The sequence below is a fragment of the Nylanderia fulva genome, unplaced genomic scaffold (genome assembly GCF_048542155.1).
Source record: "Nylanderia fulva isolate GAGA-0341 unplaced genomic scaffold, ASM4854215v1 Scaffold4, whole genome shotgun sequence".
NCBI classification, from domain to species: Eukaryota; Metazoa; Arthropoda; class Insecta; order Hymenoptera; family Formicidae; genus Nylanderia; species Nylanderia fulva.
The window spans coordinates 3155541-3175764 of record NW_028190476.1 but is presented as its reverse complement, the minus strand read 5'-3'; the positions used below and the strand labels follow the sequence as shown (position 1 = coordinate 3175764).

The following is a 20224-nucleotide window of genomic DNA, read 5'->3' as shown; positions in this document are numbered from 1 at the left end:
AAGGTGCGGATAATTGCGCGCGGAGCGTGGCCTATCTCTGCCTAATCAGTCATAGATCGCGGCCCGATGCGCGCGTGTATATACACGGTCCTCCGAGCGATCGTCACGCCGTTGGACGCGTTGCTGGACTCGCTGCTTCTCTCCCTCCGGGAGAGACTTCATAGAAGCGAGCGAGCGAGCGAGCGAGCTAGCGAGTAACCAAAGTGACTCGTGTAGCGAGTGCGAGAAAGAGACCAGGAGACGAGGAGAGACTTATCGGAGGGGCAAGGTTAAAGAGAGAGAAAGAGGGACCATTAACCGTTGGCCGTTGACCTCCCCGGTGACGGTGGGGGTGATGCGCGAGATGGAAGAGGAAAGGAGGCCAACCGAGTGGGGATCGGCCGACCGATCGATCCGCCACTCCACTCGGCGAGCAGCAGCTCGCCAGAACTGTGTTCACTGCGCTGGCGATCGTCGGCCGATGATGAATGGTTGGCCGCGATCGATGGATGCCTTCGCTTCGGAGCGATTTGTAATTAACACGCTTCCGCGATTCTTCCGAAGGTTCCTGAGGGGGTTCGTTGACCCCCCCAGTCTCGGCTGTCTGCCGGGACACATTTGCGGAGTAAAGAGGAAAAAATTTACATGCTCGCGAGATTAACCGCTCATTTCTCCTTCTCCTTTAACGTTTACAGCGATAACGGTCGCTTACGTCACACGTCGTTATCGCTCCTCTCGATTCTTTCATTCTTGACTCGATTTTACACGAGCGTAAAGCATTCAAGGCTGCATTCGAGAACCACGCTCTTATTAGAGTCGTTCCATCTTTATTACTACCTTATGAAAAGGTGAACAAGGACAGAAATACTCATCGTCTATATCAGAATGCCAGGGTTATTCCACAATAGGTTGTCAATTGACACTTGAGGATTGATCAATCAGAACCAAGCAACTTGTCGGCTGATTCATCAATATCGGTTTCAGATACGTTCTTAAAAGGAGACAAAGATATAGTTTATCTTAAATTAAAGTTAAAAGCAAATATTAATGAAATTGGCCCAAGAGTTTGGTTCCCAACGCAATCCAAGTTGGTCTCTTGAATTCTCGACGCTCGTATATTTGGAAAAAAGGAAGAACGAAACGTGAATTGACCAGTTGACACTTGAGGATTGATCAGAGCAAAGCAACTTGTCAGATTTGATTCACCAACATCGGTTTCGTTCTTAAAAGGAGACAAAGATGTAATTTATCTTAAATTAAAGTTAAGCAATGTTGGTGAAATTGGCCCAAGAGTTTGGTTTCCAACACATTGCAGTCCAAGTTGGACTCTTGAATTTTCGTCGTATTTATTTGGAAAAAAGGAAGAATGAAACATGAATTGGGACGAAATATGACCGGGCGAGATATATAATGGCGTTATATATAGTTTGTTTAACCGCAAAAGCCGCAGGCGCGACACTTTGGACAGGAAATTGCGCGCTCGCGTGTATTCGTGCGGCTGCAGGCGCGATCCTGGGTTGGCGTTGTCGAGGTTCCTCCCGGTCGATCCGATCTGTCGCGCGAGCGGACGACCGAGGGTCACGCTGAATTTAATGAGCTCATACGTATAGCCACGGACACGGTTCGCCGAAGCGGGCATCCGGTTTTTCTCTCTTTCCCTCGCGGAATCGAAACGATATCGATTTCCTGCCGCGTTTGTGCGTTTATCGTCCGCTTCAACGATGCGCGACGACTCGGATCTAATCCAAACTCTTGCGACACAGGGTGTACATCACTCTTGAGCCATGTCCCCGCTGAAGTAACAACGAGCAACTTTTTGTTCATGCTCCGTGTTTCTTGAAAAATAAGTTGCTGCCAAAAGTTTGGAGCAACAACATTCGTATAAGGTTGATCTTTTTTTCGTTCCACGCGCGAATAGTTTTCAATAGCCGATCTATGCATATATGTACAAGTGATTCCGAGAGTGAACAACCTTTCTTTTTTTACGCAACGCGAAAAGACCGAGTCGAATACTCATGCGTGAACTCCGATAAGAGGATAACAGACGCCGCACGCTCTGTCGGAGGGTCAAGTCTTTAAATATACAATGTATAATACTCGATACGCTCTCAATGTGCGGCTTTCAAAGCTCTCCCTCTCTCTCTACTCTCTCTTGTCGATTATTTTTCGCTGTACAGCCCGTTGCTGTATACAATCGTAAAGCTTTTGTTGCAATTTTTTGTTGCTTATTGCGTCGCGAAATTTTTTAAAATTCGTCGACATGTGTCAACTTGCGACAACATTTTCTTCATACTGAAGTAGCATAATTATACAGAAACATTTAGGCTTCGTTTCTATTCCCGAAGGAACGAATGTTCCTTCAGGCTGGACCCTCAATTTTCAGTGACGCGGTTAAAACGAGATTTTTGTTGCTGGCAACAGAAGCAACGAGGAACTTTAATAAACTTTCGGCAACAACTAGCAACTTTTTTAAGAAACATGGAAGTCGCTCGTTGTTGCTCCAGTGAAGACGCAGCTTAATGTACGCAACAACTCATCGAGACCGAAACGCGCCTGATGATCTCTCCTCGCTGCTTAATTTCGCTTACGCAACTCGAAGAAGCGATTAGCATTTTTTTCTTTCTTTTTTTTTCTTTCCTCGGTCCCGCTCGACATGTTATTTCGCCGCGGGCGATTAATTTATAATTCGCATTACGGATCGTTTATTATTCAACTTTGTGTATCGCGCGTATCGCGTTATTATTCTCAAGTGCGTCAATAATTATTGTCGTAACGTCTTGCGTATCGCAACGACTGATGATTACACAATATTGCGAGTTTAATAAATCACAACTCGATATCTTTATTCGCATCTCGAAACGCGATTACAATATATTAACGATAAAGTAACGGTAAAATTTCGGAAAATAAACTGACCGAATCACGATCTTTGTTTGTACAAAGATGTTGTCGAAAACGCAAACATTTATTCAAAATATTGATTATTCGAATTTATCCGGTATTTTTAGGCGCGCCATAATCGCGTGCGTTTGTCGGCGCAAACTATGCACGAAAGAGAGAGAGAAAAAAAAAAGGAAAACCACGTAGATAGGTATATACACGGTTTGCATTAATAGACGTGACGCATGAAAAAAACTTGTAACCACGTCAGCCGACTTAGCCTATATATCGATTCACGGCGGTTCACGTCGGGTCGCACGCTCCTTCTGATGAAAGAGGAAAAGAGACGCGCGAGAAATTAAACCGGAGCTCCAGATTTTATTTTCGCATTCAATTGTGCCGGCCAGACAATCCGTTCTTCGAGAACGAGAGAGATAGGAGAGTTTCGACCTCGTCCGGTAACGGTTTCGCAAGAGTTTATATTCTATTTTTCCATCCACTTTGCTACATTTGTTTCCTTTTGCCTCTTTTCATCGACGTTGGTATCGACGGGTGGTCCGGCTATCGCGACTATTATCGAATCGTCAATAATTCGCACGTATATCGGTGGCGAACGGTCAGCAAAGTGGAACGCGTAGCAACAACCTGTCGAGCATTCGCCGCTGTACGTCATTATTGAGCCGACGGCCTCATCGGGCGCGTTCGTCTCTATCTTTTATTTATATGACGAAACGATCATCAGCGTGGCCGGTTTACCCCGCTAGCTAATTAATGCCGCAACATCGTCGTTTATGCGATATTCAAGCGATATAGCGATAGAGAGATTGAAGATCGCGAACAGAATCTCGAGCATTTTTATCGCACCTCGCCGATCCGGATCAATTAATGCCTGTTAAATTCATTGTGTTAAATTACACCTAATTTGAGTTCTTTTTAACCATCCCTATAAGTCGCCACTGCTCCTACTCAATATGTTGTTAATTTAACTAATTGTAAGACAATGGATTGACTAAAATTTAGTTTATTATTTACTATAGGTGTATAAGTTAATGTAACCCTTTGACTTAACAAAAAATGATTTTAACTATATATTTTTTGTTAAAGTAATAAATTTGATACATATAGTTAGTTAAACAAATTTAACTCGAGAAATTGGTTTAAATTTAATCCTTTTATATTTAACTGTGATGGATCGATTTGGAGGAGGCTAAATTGAACGAGTCTAGGAGCTTTGGGTTGAAATCGGAAAAGTGGACTCGGGCTCGGGGATAAGAGTCTCTTTCCTCGTTTTTCTCCGTGTGAAAATAACAAATTCGACACGGTACGTGATGCGTTTGTCGATCGAGCCGTGTCGAACGCGGCACGCTTGTTAAGTAACAGTTACATACGCCTGTTTGTCCAAGACTTGCGAAATTCTTGCGAGCAAGTGGCTGGGCTTTCGAAATGTCAATGAGAGAGTCGGGGCTTTCGTTATCGGAATGAAAAACGAAAATTGCGTTCGGTTCGCGCCGCATGGCAACCGATGCCAATTTCGGAAACACCATTTTTTTCATACATTAGTAATACATCGCTTCGACGTCCAAGTGACTTTGGGTTGTCCGAGGTCCGAGCGCGGATGTCCTAGAACTGTCGGCGTGATTTCTCTCTGCTGAAATTAGCGAGAGGAATAAGATGTATGATGGAAGGTGCGAGTTAAAAAAATGAAATCAAATGCGAAACGATTATCGCGCGCGGTATATCGATATGTCAATATATATATATATATTTATCACCGACGGAAAATCAAAGAGAGAAAGAGAACCCGAACGAATCGAATAACGGAGTGTCCTAGAACCTTACCTAACCATCGCCCGCGCGCATATGATTAATAGCTCCGATCGGTTCGATCGGAGAGGCCGTGTAGCGACGAGATATAGAGTCGAACACGTGCTTGGAAACAAGAGACGAGGCGAGCCCACCCTGTTATCTTTAACCCGAGAATCTTTCATAGAGTCGACCTACATTCGCCGTTCGCTCGATGTCCCCAGGTTGGGAGGCGATTGATCCGTTCTTGATAACGCGAGCCGCGTATATCCACAGGCGCATAGAAAACGCTTCGCCGGGTCGTTTGTTTGTCCAGAGCGGAAACCGAGACCGGGTCGTTGCCAACGGGAAGAAAATAGCCGCGACGAACGTTTACCTTGGATATATTTTTTTTATCAGACGCGAATTTCCGTTTGCGTTTCCACAACTATTCTGGCGCAATTATTCCTCGTCGAAGAAAAATCGCGAAATATCAGACGCGATATCGATTTGATTTTATTGACTTTAGAGGGTTCGCCTTTTTTGCCTTTCAGGAGCGCAGGGTAATACGATTCCGGAAGTCGTTGCCGGGCGAGGTTTCACCGGACGGCGGCAAAACACGCGCGCACCGGGAGGTGTGGTACGCCAGGAACGTGGTTTCCTGTTTTTTGGGCTCTTATGCGCAGATACCCGAAATTATTCGTTACGACGCAGCTGATATAGCCAAATTGTCGGACGCCATCCGCCCTCATCGACCAGGTAAAATTCTTTTCCCACGCATATCGTTCAACACATCGCAGTGTCTCTCTATTATTTCTCCCCTAGAGAATTTATTATAACCAAATATACCAAATATTGGTATTTCAATAGCGTTTGAAAATTCATTCATTCCGCGAATTTGTTTGAAAATTAATTCAATTGATCCGCACAATTGCGGCCTTTGTTTCTTGTTAATTTTGGTTTAAACTCTCGTGATTACGAACAATTATTTCGAACATCCGCTTTCTCCGGTATACGATGTAGATTTTCAATATTTGCGTGCGATCGCGTGCCGTTAAAATGAACAGGTGCTTTCGGATCGCGCCATCTTTACTTATTGAGATAGTCGTCGAATTATTCTTCCTCGATATTCGAACACCTGCCACTTTATTTTTTTTCCCGATGCTTCGAATATATATACAAATAAATATCCAAAGTCGGGAGCAGCGAGTTTCTCGTGCACGCGAGAAGCCTGGAGCTGAAATTTCATCGATTTTTGCCCGTAACATTGTAAATAAGAGCCGATCAGGTTGTACCTTGTTGCCGCTTCGCTTGTTTCGTTCTTCTTTGACGTGGCATAGAAAACTACCGATCGATAACATCGAATGATAATATTACAGTGTCCGAAGCAGAAAGAAAGTTCGCTTTGTAAATTAATCGATTCCGCAGATTCGCATAAACGCGTCCTGATGGAAATTCATCAAGTTTGGCGATTTAAGGCTCCTAGGTCATGTTAGATTGTGACGTCAAAGGTGAGAAAGCATATACTGAAAATTGTTAGATGCCATTTTTAAATGAAAAGATATTTTACACACTTTTTAAAATACATCGAAAAGGGAAAACTTCTTTTCCCTTGACAGTCAATCAACAGCCGTAAAAACTTTGTTATGAGAAATGACTGCGCATGTGCAAAGAGCAGCCTGACCCTCATGTTACAGTTTACAATAATTTTACAGCTGTTGATTGATTAAAAAGAGAAAGGGATCATTTTAAGAGAGTGCTAAAGCACCCATTTCAAATGCTGTTTCATCGAAATATTTTGTTATTTCGAAATGGCATCTATAAGAATTTGTAGTTTTTGCGTTTTCTCGTCCGTTACGTCACAATTCCAACATGATCGACGAGAAGTCAGAAGCCTTAATAAATTTTCAAAATTCGGAAACTTAATTATTTTCGCATCGGACAAATATTATAACGCCATTTATATGTTTTCTATTATGGAAAATGATTTTCTCTTCTTTTTACATTTTTGTAATCTATATACTTTGCGCTAGAAATCATGAACGTTTTATCGAGATAAAAGTGCGTAATGTAGACGCGCGCGATATATTAAGTCGCGCGGAGAATTAGACATCGCTGTCGTCATTAATAATCGCAGCGGCGCGGCGGGATAATTATATATTAACATTTTATCCCGACGATAACAACTTTCTATCCGAGGGAGAGGAGGCCTGTCAAAATCACTCTGCGCGAAACGATCTCTCGTATAGACTCGTAGGCGGCGAGCAAACGTTATTCAGACGTTTACGTGAGAATCGGCTCCTCCCTACTTGATAGCTAATCGATGCCGACGATTATAAAAAAAAAAAAAAAACGTCATGCCATTTACGTCTATATATATTCTCACGAACAACCGCGTGAGAGATAATCTTTCTTTAATTCATATAGTAATATTTATTACATGTCGCAGCAACTAACATGAATTAATTCTTGAGAAATATTAACAGATACCATTTTTCCTGAACAAGTCCACCAATCGATACTCGAGAGAGAGAGAAAGACCCGCAATTCGAATATCGCTGTCTCGACCGGCGCTTTTCGGAATTAAAAAAAAATATCCGCCTCTCGGAGGACCTAAATTTACGACACGCGGCTCTCGCAGGCTGCGTGCGACCCACACATTCTTCGTTTGCAGCTGCGCGCTCTCGAAACGACGACGACGACGACGTCGCCAGATGAGAAGAAGAAGTGTCCTCGAGATGACGTTTAAAGTCAGTGCGAGAATCCTGCGTCGCCTTGGCTGTCCGCCTTATCTTTTTAATCCCCTCTCGAGAGATACACGTATCCCGCGATAAACTATTTCGCTCACGTTTCTTAATTTACCTTGGAATTCCGAATAAACAGCTTTTAATCTACGAGGGAAATCTCAATCGTAGCGCGAATCTTCGCGCGCTCAGTCGCTTTTATCTATGAAGAGACCGCGACCCCGAGGTGTCCGTCGAGAAGGACACTTATTCCCTCGGAGAAGTCAATGCGCGCGTGTAAGGTTATTTAAATATCATCTTCAACGCGAGATCACCGATCTGGTGAGTTGTCTATAATAATTTCTAAAAAAAAATAAATAAATAATTAAATGATACTGAGAAGAAAGTACGTCAACGAGATCTATATACGAGCCTTATCTCGACTTTCGTCGGTTCCGATAGCGCGCGAAAGCACCGACATCGGTTAATCAAATGTAAAAGTTGGAGAGAAAACATTATTTTTCATCGAAAATTGCAGCATCATCTCGAACATAAAAGGCAAACTATGGTATAGATGCTTTCTTCCTCGCGGCAGATATTAATCCGCGTGATAATGAGTGTCATCTCTTAATCCCATCACACGTATACGTTTTAATCTTATACCTAACTTCTCGTACATCATTCGCGCTTATCTCAAACCAGCGAAAAACTTTCTCGCCATATCTACGGTTAATCAACGGTAAAATTACTCGTACACGTTTGACATCAAGTTGCGGTTGTAAACAAATGTCATCCATGTCACCTGACATTTATTCTACGATATTCATCCTTCGAAAAAAAAATCGCACGTTCGCAACTCAGCCTCGATGAACAGCCTCGCGTCAATTAACTGAAAGGCGTATAATAATAGAAGAGAAACGCCCACGCATGCATTCGCTCGACGAGGGAAACCGAATTTGATCTCGCCAAGATTTCTAGCCTACCTACCCTGGATGCGTTTTGTTCGAGAACATTTATTACACACAATGAAAGCGCGAGATGGTGGCTATGCGCGCGAGCGCGGATTTATTTTTGAATAATGCAGCAACGTTTATCATCCGCTATCGGCGAGAAGGAGATCCGCCCATTGTATGCAACGCGCCGACAATTTCGCCTTCTTCGAGTGCAACCACTTCCCTCTTCTCCTTCGATGCGAGATCGCCCCGGGTGATCATCGTCATCGTCCTTATCGGATCTATCGATCGCGCGTGTGCAAAAAATCCGGCTTTTTTTCTCTTTTTTTAGGATTATTTTTAAATATTGATAATTAATCTACCTCTATGATACCCTTGATAGACTTTGATGTAACATGGCAACTATAAGTGAGATAAGAATAATTAATTTTCCTATAAGAATAATATCCTTTGTTGCTAGGGAGAAAGAAATGGCTCGATATTGTGGCTGAAAAGGGAAAGAAATTTTATTTAATTTTTTTACAATCAATATCGAGCCATTCGTGCTCTACATTCGTGCGAGGGGACAGTTTGCGTGCATCTGTGTCTCAACACAGTTCGCGGATTAATCGTTTCGCGCGATAGACACATACTCGTTTGCTTGCGTGGGCGTGGACTACCGTTGTTTACGCTCAGGCGGCCAAAGTTAGCGTGTGTAAGGGAATGCCCGGGTGTATTTTCCACCGGAAATCTGTTCGACAGACTTTGCGAAATGGGGAGCACCGCGTTGGTGGCAGAACCCTCGGATGATGGGTGGTATACGCAAGCACGCAGGCAGGATGTACGCGCGGCTGCGTACAGGGGTGACTGGGAAGAGATGCTAATCGGAAGATGTCCTATCCCTTCACGTATATATTCACAAATTATAATCCTCCGTCTTATATTAATTAACCAAGATTGACCGTGACGCGCCGTTGCAGAGACTATAGACGGTGAATAAAAATGGAAACGCAGCTTGTTTTTGTATGCGTTTTCCCGCATATAAAGTAACGAGTTTTACATTTATTATGGTCTACGGTGATCGTTCTTTATTTCAAGTAACTGTCTTTTAGATTTATTCATTTTCCTCAAAACTTAATTTTGTTCTTTATATTACAATTTTGTCCTTTCCATGTTGACCATGTTGGAATTGCGACGTCAGAGGCGAGAAAATACGCGTTAAATATTTCGATGAAACAACACTTCGGATGCAGCTCACTCTTAAAGTACCTTGAAAACTATCCTTTTCCCTTTATAATCAACCAACAGCTATAAAATTACTGTAATAGGAGACCAGTCCGTCTAGTTTTTGCACATGCGCAGTCATTCCGCATGACACGATCATTTTACGGTTGTTGATTGACTGTCAAGGGGAAAAAATAGTTTCGGACTGTTTTACAAGTGTGCCAAAGAGATTTATAGTATTGTTTCATCAAAATATCTTTTTATCTAAAGATGGCACGCAAGAATTTTCAGCGTGCATTTTCTTCTCTGAAGTCACAATCCATGGCCGCGACGAGGAGCCTTACAACATGAGAATTTGTACCAAAACAACAAAACCTCTAATCTGTAACTTATTTAAGAAACCAAGGATTGCTTCAACATGGTCGAATCAATTTTAAATTAGAAAATGTAGACTTCTGATAGTCGGAATTATTTTTTTGTTGCTCGTCGATCTCCACTTTGATCGAAAATTGTTTGGAATCATTCAACATAGTTCCAAATCAGTTCGTGATCAAAGTAGAAATCGACGAGCAAGAAAAGAAATAATTCTGTGACTCTCAGAAGTTTACGTTTTTATTCTTATAATTTGAAACTGATTCGATTATATTGAAATCAATTGGAATCATTCAACATAGTCTCAAATCAGTTTGCGATCAAAGTGAAGATCAATGAACAAAAGAAGGAAATAATTCTGTGACTATTAGAAGTCTACGTTTTTATTCTTGTAGTTTGAAACTGATTCGACTATATTGAAACCAATTGGAATCATTCAACATAGTCCCAAATCAGTTTGCGATCAAAGTGGAGATCAATGAACAAAGAAAGGAAATAATTCTGGGACTATTAGAAGTCTACGTTTTTATTCTTGTAATTTGAAACTGATTCGACTATATTAAAACCAATTGGAATCATTCAACATAGTCCCCAATCAGTTTGAAGATGGTCACCGTACTTATGCTATACAGTTTCGGGATTTAGCTCGCAATGTTGGCGCAAAACTTTCGGCACAATCGAAGCGAAATATGCATACGTTCTTTCCGTCTCGCGGATAAATTTATCAGTTTATCGAGGGTATTTTTTTGTTCCCATCGGCCGAAAATCCATCCTAGCCCGAATCTCTCTCGCGGCTGCGAATGCAACAAGTGGTCGGTCGGCCGTGGTGGCTCTTCCGCTTTTCTTTCCGCGGGCTTGTCGATATTCCGACGCGTTGGCACTTTCTCCGACGACGACGCGATTGGAAATAGAAGCCATCCCCGTCTCTCCTCCTTCTCTTGCTCATGTCGCGTCTTGGCCGACGATTACAAAACGAGAAGGCGAGGGTAAACGACATTACGGCGCGCGTCGGGCTGGAAAATATATTTCGCGGGAAGAGCTGTGTTGCGGTTCCAGCGGCGAGATTCTATTCGGCTAGGTGTTTGTGTGTGTGTGTGTGTGTGTGTCTATATACATATACATATACATGTTCCGACTCTTTCGAGAAATATCGTTAAAAGGAAACACGGCTAATTACCGTGCTCGCTCGCGTGTAACGAGCGTAATTTCTATAAGGGAAAAGGTGTCTTTAAAAGTCAAACGATGCGTTGGGAGAGAAAAAAGAAATGACAGGTCTTTTTACCGCGACTCGTATTTAATTTCCCTCCTATCCACTCGATAATTCTCTCCTTAATCTTTTATCTCGAATACTTTGTAAATATTGATGCCGCGTTCTCGATTGATATCCGAATCGAAAATCAATTAACCGTATCACTTTTTCCTCGACAAATATGTTGAAAAAGTTTAATCGAAACCAAGTCGATCCGTGTCCCCTGATGTAACACGTAAAAAGCTCTCTCTCTCTCTTTCGGCATTCAGCCGGGTTATCGTTTGCCTTTATACGCACATACACATTGTGAAACTCTCGACTGTCGATATTTTTATTTAAAAAGCCGCGTCATATATACGCGCAAAAGTGTACATACAGAGGCCCGGAGAGCGAAAATCGCGCGTTGTTATCTCCGACGATATTGCGCACTCGCGCGCGATATGGCGGTATTGATTTCCTGTCGCACCGTATGTCGTGGCGCACGTTTCCGAGCGCGTGTACGTTATTACCGAACGACGACGACGACGCGGAGGGTGGAAGGGAAAAATTCTCTCCCAACCCCCTCGATATATAGCGGCAATTTCGCCGTCAATTTGATCGTCGGGCAAAGTTGATCCTCCCGCGCGTCGTCGTTTCCTCCAATAACACGCCAGATTGATCTAATGCGTGCAAAACCGAATCATCGTCACCGCGATCGCTTTCATCAATATCTAATTAACGGATCGGAGCCGGCTCTCCTGTCTTATCGTCCGAGAAATATACGAAAAACGGTGATATTGCATGCAATTTTCCGGCATATCGCGGCTTTGGTTTAAAAGAAGAAAAAAAGATTCACATACTGCGTGAAAATGATGTAGAAACTTGTTACATGTACACGTCAGCGTTGCAAGCTGGCCTTCCATTTCCTCGCGACGAAGCGATTAATATGTAAATGCCGGCGAGATGTAATGTAATTATCTCGCGCGCAAAAGTTGTAATAGTATAATCTCTGTATGTTCTTGCAATTTAACCTTTTGCGATCCGTGTAAATTCTCATGCGAAATACCGCGGAATGAGTCCGACTTTTTTTGGCTATAATGTTATATGCTACAAGGTAATTCAATGCGAAAAATAATGTAACGGTACTCACAAAAGACAGATTTTATTTTTCAACCGGAAATTTCATTTCATTTATTTATATATTTTTGTATTGTTAAAATAATAAAATAATTGTAAAAAGAATTTTATTAATGAAACATATTTTATTCGCAAAATATGTGAAAGAACGAAATAATAAAAACACAACATATATCTTTCCTTTGAATAATTACGACTTGAAACAATTTCTACGAGAGAAAGCGAATTAAAAAAAGACTATGCGATCAAAATGTGATGCAGATAACTACGCGAATCATTATTTTTAGCAGGAGTAGGCGTTTCAGTAACGAAATATAATGCCCCATTTATACTTTGCTGATATAATTAGTCATAATAACAATATATTCAGCGAGGTGCCTCGTAGGCACACTTGGACCGCAAAAGGTTAACGTTGTAACGCCACGCTTTTATCGGTCCGCGACTGTGCAAATTTACGCGGCTCCGCATAGCTGCGGCTCGTTAACGCAGTAATTGCCGCAACCTCGTGGGATTCTTTCCTTTTTTTTTCGTTTTATTTTTTTTTTATTTTTTTGCTTTAATCGCCCACACCTCTCGCTTTCGAGGACAGTCGTCGATATCACCTATTTTCAGAGGGAGATCGAGCCACGTCGGGGATCGCAGGGTATTTTTGCGACCGAATATCGCGTGTTTATTTTCGAAGACTGTAACGAGGAATGTGTACACAGAGACTGTGTAAACCTACACGGCTCCGCATAACCGCCACTGATATCGCCTGCTGTGCACTTTGCGCTCTCGTCCTCTGATACAGTCCTACAATAATCATTCCGAACCGGAAGAAATGTAATATAGTATCCGATCGACGCGCACACTTTCATTTCGTATATAGGTACTTGCAACAATTTGCGCGCGCGAGGGAATGTAAAATAAAATTTGTAAAAAAATATAAATTTCAATCAAAGCGTGATTGGCCGGTATCCCGAGATCAGGATATTATTTCTCGGAATTATATTTCATTTTACAAATGCTATCTCGAGTAGTTCGCCTTCGACAATCGATAATGACAGGCAACGAGTTAATGACGCGGAAGTGTTTCATCCGAGCGTGAGACTATTTCGAATACGCATTACATTTTCCGCGCCTAACGTTGATACAATATGACGTAATCAGTCTTCTCTCAATATAGTCAATACCGACGTAGACTGGAACGGACGTAATATAAGGTTAAACGAAAATGGCTGGTCGGAGTAATTGACCTCTTTAACGTGCGTAAATTGCATCTTAAAAAGACACAATTTACGTAATAAGACGTAATTTAATGTACAAGATGTATGTGCATTTGGCGAGACCGGCTCGGCAAGGATTTTTTATTTTAATTGTGTGTTGTGACAATTTTTTTTATTAATATTAATAGATGTACAAAATACAAAATTGCTCGGTGGAGAAGGTTGAAACAAGAAATAGCTCTGAAAAAAAAGAGTTACGTTTACTCTCATATATCAACCGGGTAGCTTTCCCTTGAAGAGAAAAAAGGAAACACGCGTGATTGTGATCAACAATTTTGATCGCGCATGATGCGCGAAATTTAAACGCGCACACGGCATTTAGCAAAATTACCATATGTCATTATCTTTCGACGTGGACATCTCTCGTTTCATCGGCGCTCGTCACGCGAAGAGAAATTTTTGCCAACGGGTGCATTTGACGGCGAAATTTGACGGGCAAAAAATATTCAACGCAATTTTTGAGGGGAACAAAATGTTTATGTATCATGTATTCAACTTTAATTATCGATAAATGAAAAGAATAATGTAATTTAAAAAACTTTTCTTTCTTTTCTCTCTTGAATGTTTCATCAGCGATTGACGGATATTGGCAAATCGCCAATCATCGTGATGATTAAAATCGTATACATTTTTTTCGCCTTCTCTATTTGTATAGCCGATTTTTAAGGTTCCTGGAGGTCCTTGCCGCGGCCTTGTTGGATTGTGACTTTAGCAAGCACACGCTGAAAATTCTTAGATGTCATTTTTAAATGAGAAGATATTTCGATGAATCATTATTTCAGATGGCTTTGACACATAACTTAAAATACCTTCAAAACTATTCTTTTCCCGACAGTCAATCAACAACCGTAAAATGATCGTGATATCAGACCTTGTCGTGTGCATGTGCAGATTAGATATAAACTGGGCCTTCTATAGTACGTTATTTTATAGCTGTTGATTGATTATATTATTATAAGGGTGTGCCAAAGTTATCTGAAGTGTTTTTTAAATTTCGAAATAGCAGAATTTTGAGCGTATTTTCTCGCCTCTGACGTCACAATTCCAACATGGTCGGCGAGGCGCCACTAGTCTTAATAATGTTCCTTTTTGCGGGAATACGAGATGGTGACTAATGGAGTACATTCAATTTTGGGGGATGCCGGCCGAATATCCCGCTGACGGATAAGCGAGATAACGAGGCAACTTTTGTTCGACGCGTTTAATTGTGGCGATATCTTACGGAGTACCACCTTGGACGGAGGCAAATGCGCACAGGGAAAGTTTAACCGCGCGCTCGTTAATTTATGCTACCTCCGATAAACGATCGTCGCGCAGTCGTCCGGGACGAGGAGATTGCGAGCTGTTTAGACTCGTATTTCGCGGTTCATCTTATCCTCTAGTCTCAACATCTCTCCATCCAGGGAGTGTTTTTCTGATATCAAAGTGCCGAAGCGGGAATTTCCTCTTGTAGTCTCTTAGAATATTGCGACGGAATATGACGCGTTTTATTTTACTATTTGTACCTACTAATGCATTTATGAAAGTTCCGAGAAAAGGTAATACGGAGAAAAAGATGTATATGATGTCTCGATTCCTTGCTTTTACGATATTTTAGTATCTTTTGATATCTTTATCAGAGAAAGTATCTCTTTCATCTATCAATTACACTCATTACGATTTTATAAGGATTTTATTACTTGACATTTTCTATCCTTGCGCGTTTTTCTTTTATTTCTTTTGTCGCTAAATCACCAATTAGCGCCTTTCATTATGTGCGATGTAATACTTTCAGCATCTATATTTGGCGCGAACAAACTCCGTTCTACTATTAAATTTCGTTAAAAATTTACTTTCGGTTTTCTCGACATCTCGCGTGACTTTCTTCTATTTTTGACATCACGCGAATCGTAAAAACATTTCATACGCGTTTTCGGCTAATAACCCAACCCGATGAAGGAGCTTTATTTTAGGACAGTCGAGTTTTATATAATCGTACATTATGCATCGTCTCTCTGACTTTTCCATATTTGTCGAGCGAGAAAAATTTGGCTATTCTTGAAAAGATTCCATCTGTAAAATCTATCCTCCAAATCGTACTTTTTTCGTAGCGAGAAATTTCGTCGAAGATAAACATAGATGGAAAGTAACGCGAAACATTTCTTCTGTTGCAGAGAAACGCCGACACAAGATAATCGCAGACACATACGCCACAAAGTTCCCGGATTATACGTTTCTGGATTTGCGGTTGGAAGAGGATCAAACCGTGTTTCGAAGCCGTTCGACGTTCTGCGTGGAGATAAAACCTAAGCAGGGATACCTGCAAAAGGCGGAGCAGAGGTTTCCCGGATGTCCGTATTGTCTCAATCAGTATGCCAAGGTAAATTGAATCGTTTGATGAATTTTTACATTGATATTACACCGAAACAATGAGATACCGAAATGAGATATGGAAATTTTTTAGCTACGCAAGGGAGACATCGTCGCTCGTAGCAATTACTGCCCGTTCGAGCTCTTCTCCGGAGTGGAAGCGCGGATGAAGGCCGCCGTGAAGGAGCTTCTGAATTCACCGCAAAACAATTTGAGAATCTTTAAGGACGGCACCGTCGTCTACAATCAGGAGTCGTCGCCGAACGATCTCGAGGACGTGCTGAACGAATGGTTTCGGAATGCGACGACAACGACGAGCAGCGGACGAATTCGCCGCTCGAACGTCGACGAGTTTTGCAATTTGATATGCGCCGCTCTTACGCGGCCTTTCGCGCAAGAACAGCTGGACGAATTGTCCGCCGCTTGCTATCCGTGTAATTTACCCTTATCCGCGAATCAAGATCCAACATTCTGCGCCGACCCGGACGCGATCGCAAGAGCCGAACGCTGCCTTCGCCTCGCGGGAAAGGTTGGGGTTGCACCGAAGACAATTTTATCGAAATAATCACTATAATACCTTTAAGACTCCTCGCCGACCATGTTGGAATTATGGCGTCAGAGGTGAGAAAATACACGTTAAAAATTCTCAGATACCATTTCGAAATGAGACAGCATTTTAGATGACTTTAGCACATTCTTAAAATACCTCGAAAATTAGCCTTTTCTTTTTATAATCAATCAATAACCGTAAAATGAATGTAATATGAAGCCCAATCCGTCTGGTCTTTGCACAATCATTCCGTATGATAAAGTTTGGTATCACAATTATTTTACGGTTGTTGATTGACTGTCAAGGAAAAAGAATAATTTTCCAAGTATTTTAAAAGTGTGCTAAAGCCATCTGAAATCATTTTTCGAATAAAAATGACATCTAAGAATTTTAAGCGTGTGCTTTCTCGTCTCTGATGTCATAATCTAACATGGTCACGGCGAGGAGCCAGGAGTTTTAACTGTAATTTTTGTTTTTTTTATTTCGCAGATTTGTAATTTTGACGGCGACGAGTTGCCAAGAAATTCAGTGCTGGAGAGAATTTGGAATATGCAGCGATTGTCTTACGTCAATACCAATTATATTTACGGCATTTACTCCGATTTTGCGTCGTTACTGAATGACGATACGATATACTCCGATTTGATGGAATTACGAAACGAGACTCACGCTAGCACGGTATTTCGTGCTTTACCCGGTAAAGTCACGGTACGTAATGTCGTATTTTTACCGTGAAAAATGTCAGAATGCACGAGTACATTGCTTCTCTGTTTTAGAATGCAGTTATTCAAAAGGAGGAAGACATAAAAGAAATCAACTCCGAAACGCTTCTTGAAAGCACCGTTGCAAGAGGATACGATGACAATTCCAACGAAAACCATAATAACGCTAGTCCGGAGTGTATCTTATCTACTAATGTCCAGAGAATAGTCGCAAATGGCTATTTCGCGTCTCAAACAGAAATTAGTGCCAACCTAGATTCGCGCCGGTTATTTCATGGAAGTTTGCATAATCAGAGCACTAACGACGAGCAAAAGACAAATATGCAGATTATCGCCAAACATTTATCGACGTTGCGAATGTATCTTTTATTCGCCACTGCCAGAGATTGCTCGATATTAATGACCTTCCGCGAATTGCATCCGTAAGTGCATTGTTCGAAACAATAGCCTGTATTTTCACCTCATGTTCAAAGCGCTGTTCAAACAATTGCATACAATTTTCTAACAAAGGCAAAAATGATGATAAAATTGAGTTAATACGATAGTTTCTATGAGGGGGAAATACTTTCTATAGTTAATTATTCTTTATAACTATTGTCCAAATCGTATAGCAATCACCCAACATACCGCATTACGATGAGCAATTGACATTTATTTGATTATGATTATGTGATCCTAAATGAAATAATTATAATTAGTTTATAAAAAGTGTCTAAAACTATTCATAATATACAAACATGCGAATCATTATTTACTATATTAAATGCAACGAGCGAGCGGTTACTTTCATTATATTAAATATGTATCAGATAATTAGAAGTATTGATTTTCTAACGATTATGATTTTTCTCTTATACAGCGAAAACTTGTCAAAAGTGCTCGTGGAAAATACAATCAAGCTTTCGGAGCAACTTTATTTCTTAAGCAGTGTCAGAGTCTCGGATTTGGACCCGAAAAGTGTTCACTCCATCAAGAAGCATCGACAACGAGATCTGGATATCTTTGATTCTGTGATTTCTTTAGCGAAAGATATTTTTTCCAAGAGTATAGATGATTGCCAAAGAAGCGATGCTAGTAATAATACAGTATAAAGATAAAGATTTAGTACAAGATAAAGAGAATCTATATGTATATATTGTACATGTGCACTTAATTGAAGATATGCTTACCGATTAGCGTGTTATTTTTAATAATACGTAAGATTCCATTCTCTCTTTAATAGTCATTTCAATTTCAATTCCTTTTCTATGTGGAATATTAAGATTGTTCATATATCGCATAATATATGCATGACTCAATCATATAATATCTCTTTTGTAAAGTATTTTAGAAATTACTTTGGAATGGATATATGTATAAGAAGTAATAAAGAAAAGAGAAAAATTGCACATATATATTAGAGAAATCAACGATAAAAAAATATTTATCCTTTGATTTTTGTTTTAAATTTTTCATTATTATGCACAAACAAAATTTGCAATGTTTTCAATCTTTCACAATTCAGATGTAATATACAATGATTCTATATTATTCTTTTCTTTCTCTCTCATTAACTGTATACAACTTTCAAATCAAACAATGAAGATTTGCAAAATGATTATATTAATGTAATACAAAGTCACAATTATCTCAATGTTCAAAACTCAATTAATCGTTAATATTTATAATTAAGATACGTTTCTTTAGTTTTTTATATAGAAATCTTGAATTGTATTTCTTTTCCATATTACACTTATGCATGCATATAAACATGTTCACATTATATAACAGTGTACAGATTAATCGTTTAAAATTATTATTATATATTGACCTTTTTATTTCTCTTCTTTATCACTTGTTTATAAAAATATAGCAATGTACGATTTCCACTTCTCATATTTACATTAAAAAAAGAATTCTGATAGGAATATTACAGGAATAGAAATATTGAGATATTTAAATCTGTCTTATCATTTATCATATTTGTTGCTTCCGTTACATATTCGACTTTTCTATTGCATATTCGATATAATTTATCGCGTTTTGGTATAATCTCGCAATTTTTCATTAAACATTAATTACGAACAAAAAAGTTTGAAATATATATATATATATATAAATGAAAAATTGATTGAGTGTGTACAAATGATAGCATTGAAAATCAACATTCTTAAATTAAATATCTTTCAATAAAACACTATTTTTTCATAATAATACAATTATAATAATATAATTAGTACAACTTCTTTTACTTGCTGCATGATTGTAAATGATTTATAATTATCAGTCTAACAATAAGAAAGACTTATTTTATGTGATTCGAGAAAAAAAAGAAAAACTCTTGTAGACATGCGATATATGAACTTAATCATGTTTTTCAATATGGATCATAGCTTATTGAATTTATTCATTTCTAACTACCTGTTTAATGGATGGAATCTTACAATGGCCTATAGTTGAAATGCATTATTATCAAAAAAGTGCCTTAGAGCTAAAAGTACTTAACTTTAATAACTGTAAATATGTATGTAGACTACACAAATATAATTAATACCCCTCTTAAAAAATAAGAGATAAAGTGCAAATGTTTTTATAATTTATTGCTGTTGCGCAGATTATATTTACTATCAGTATTAGATTATATTATTTTTTCTATATGAAATAATTTGAGCAATTTATATGACTGCGATAGAAAAATTTATATTACAAAGCTATAGTATGGATATATTATTTAATTCAAAATAATTCTCTTTTGTGTGTATATAAAATGTATAAAGATGTTGCGTATATCATAAGACTGTGATTTTGACAACAGGTTGTTTAAACTTAGTGTTAATGTTTTTTTCTTAGTTGGGAAAGAAGATATGAAATATGCTATCTGTGATAACAGACAGGAAAAATATGTAATTTGTTTATATCCAAAAGACTGTGTACAATTTAGTAATTGTCTCAAAAATAAAATTAAGTAACATTATCATATGTGAAGTGATAGCCAAATTCAAAATGCCAAATTTAAAACATTAGCTAATTATATTACTTATAAGATACAAAATAAAAAATAGATTAGATCAAAAATCTTATTTTAAAAAAATTGTGAGTGTA

General features: G+C 39.5%; 1 protein-coding gene across 5 annotated transcripts in view; it reads left to right on the top strand.

The window, feature by feature from the left end:
• The window catches only part of Ipk1 (Inositol phosphate kinase 1), a 98786-nt gene extending 78690 nt beyond the window's left edge, over positions 1–20096 (top strand). For all 5 annotated transcript variants that reach the window (XM_085485963.1, XM_085485961.1, XM_029311753.2 and 2 more), the window contains 6 exons: positions 5196–5400; positions 15676–15881; positions 15966–16400; positions 16911–17129; positions 17198–17565; positions 18003–20096. In XM_085485963.1, the coding sequence (XP_085342089.1) occupies positions 5196–5400; positions 15676–15881; positions 15966–16400; positions 16911–17129; positions 17198–17565; positions 18003–18234 (1665 nt within the window). In that variant the 3' untranslated portion in view covers positions 18235–20096. The remainder of the gene's footprint in view (positions 1–5195; positions 5401–15675; positions 15882–15965; positions 16401–16910; positions 17130–17197; positions 17566–18002) is intronic.
• Positions 20097–20224: the final 128 nt, after the last annotated feature.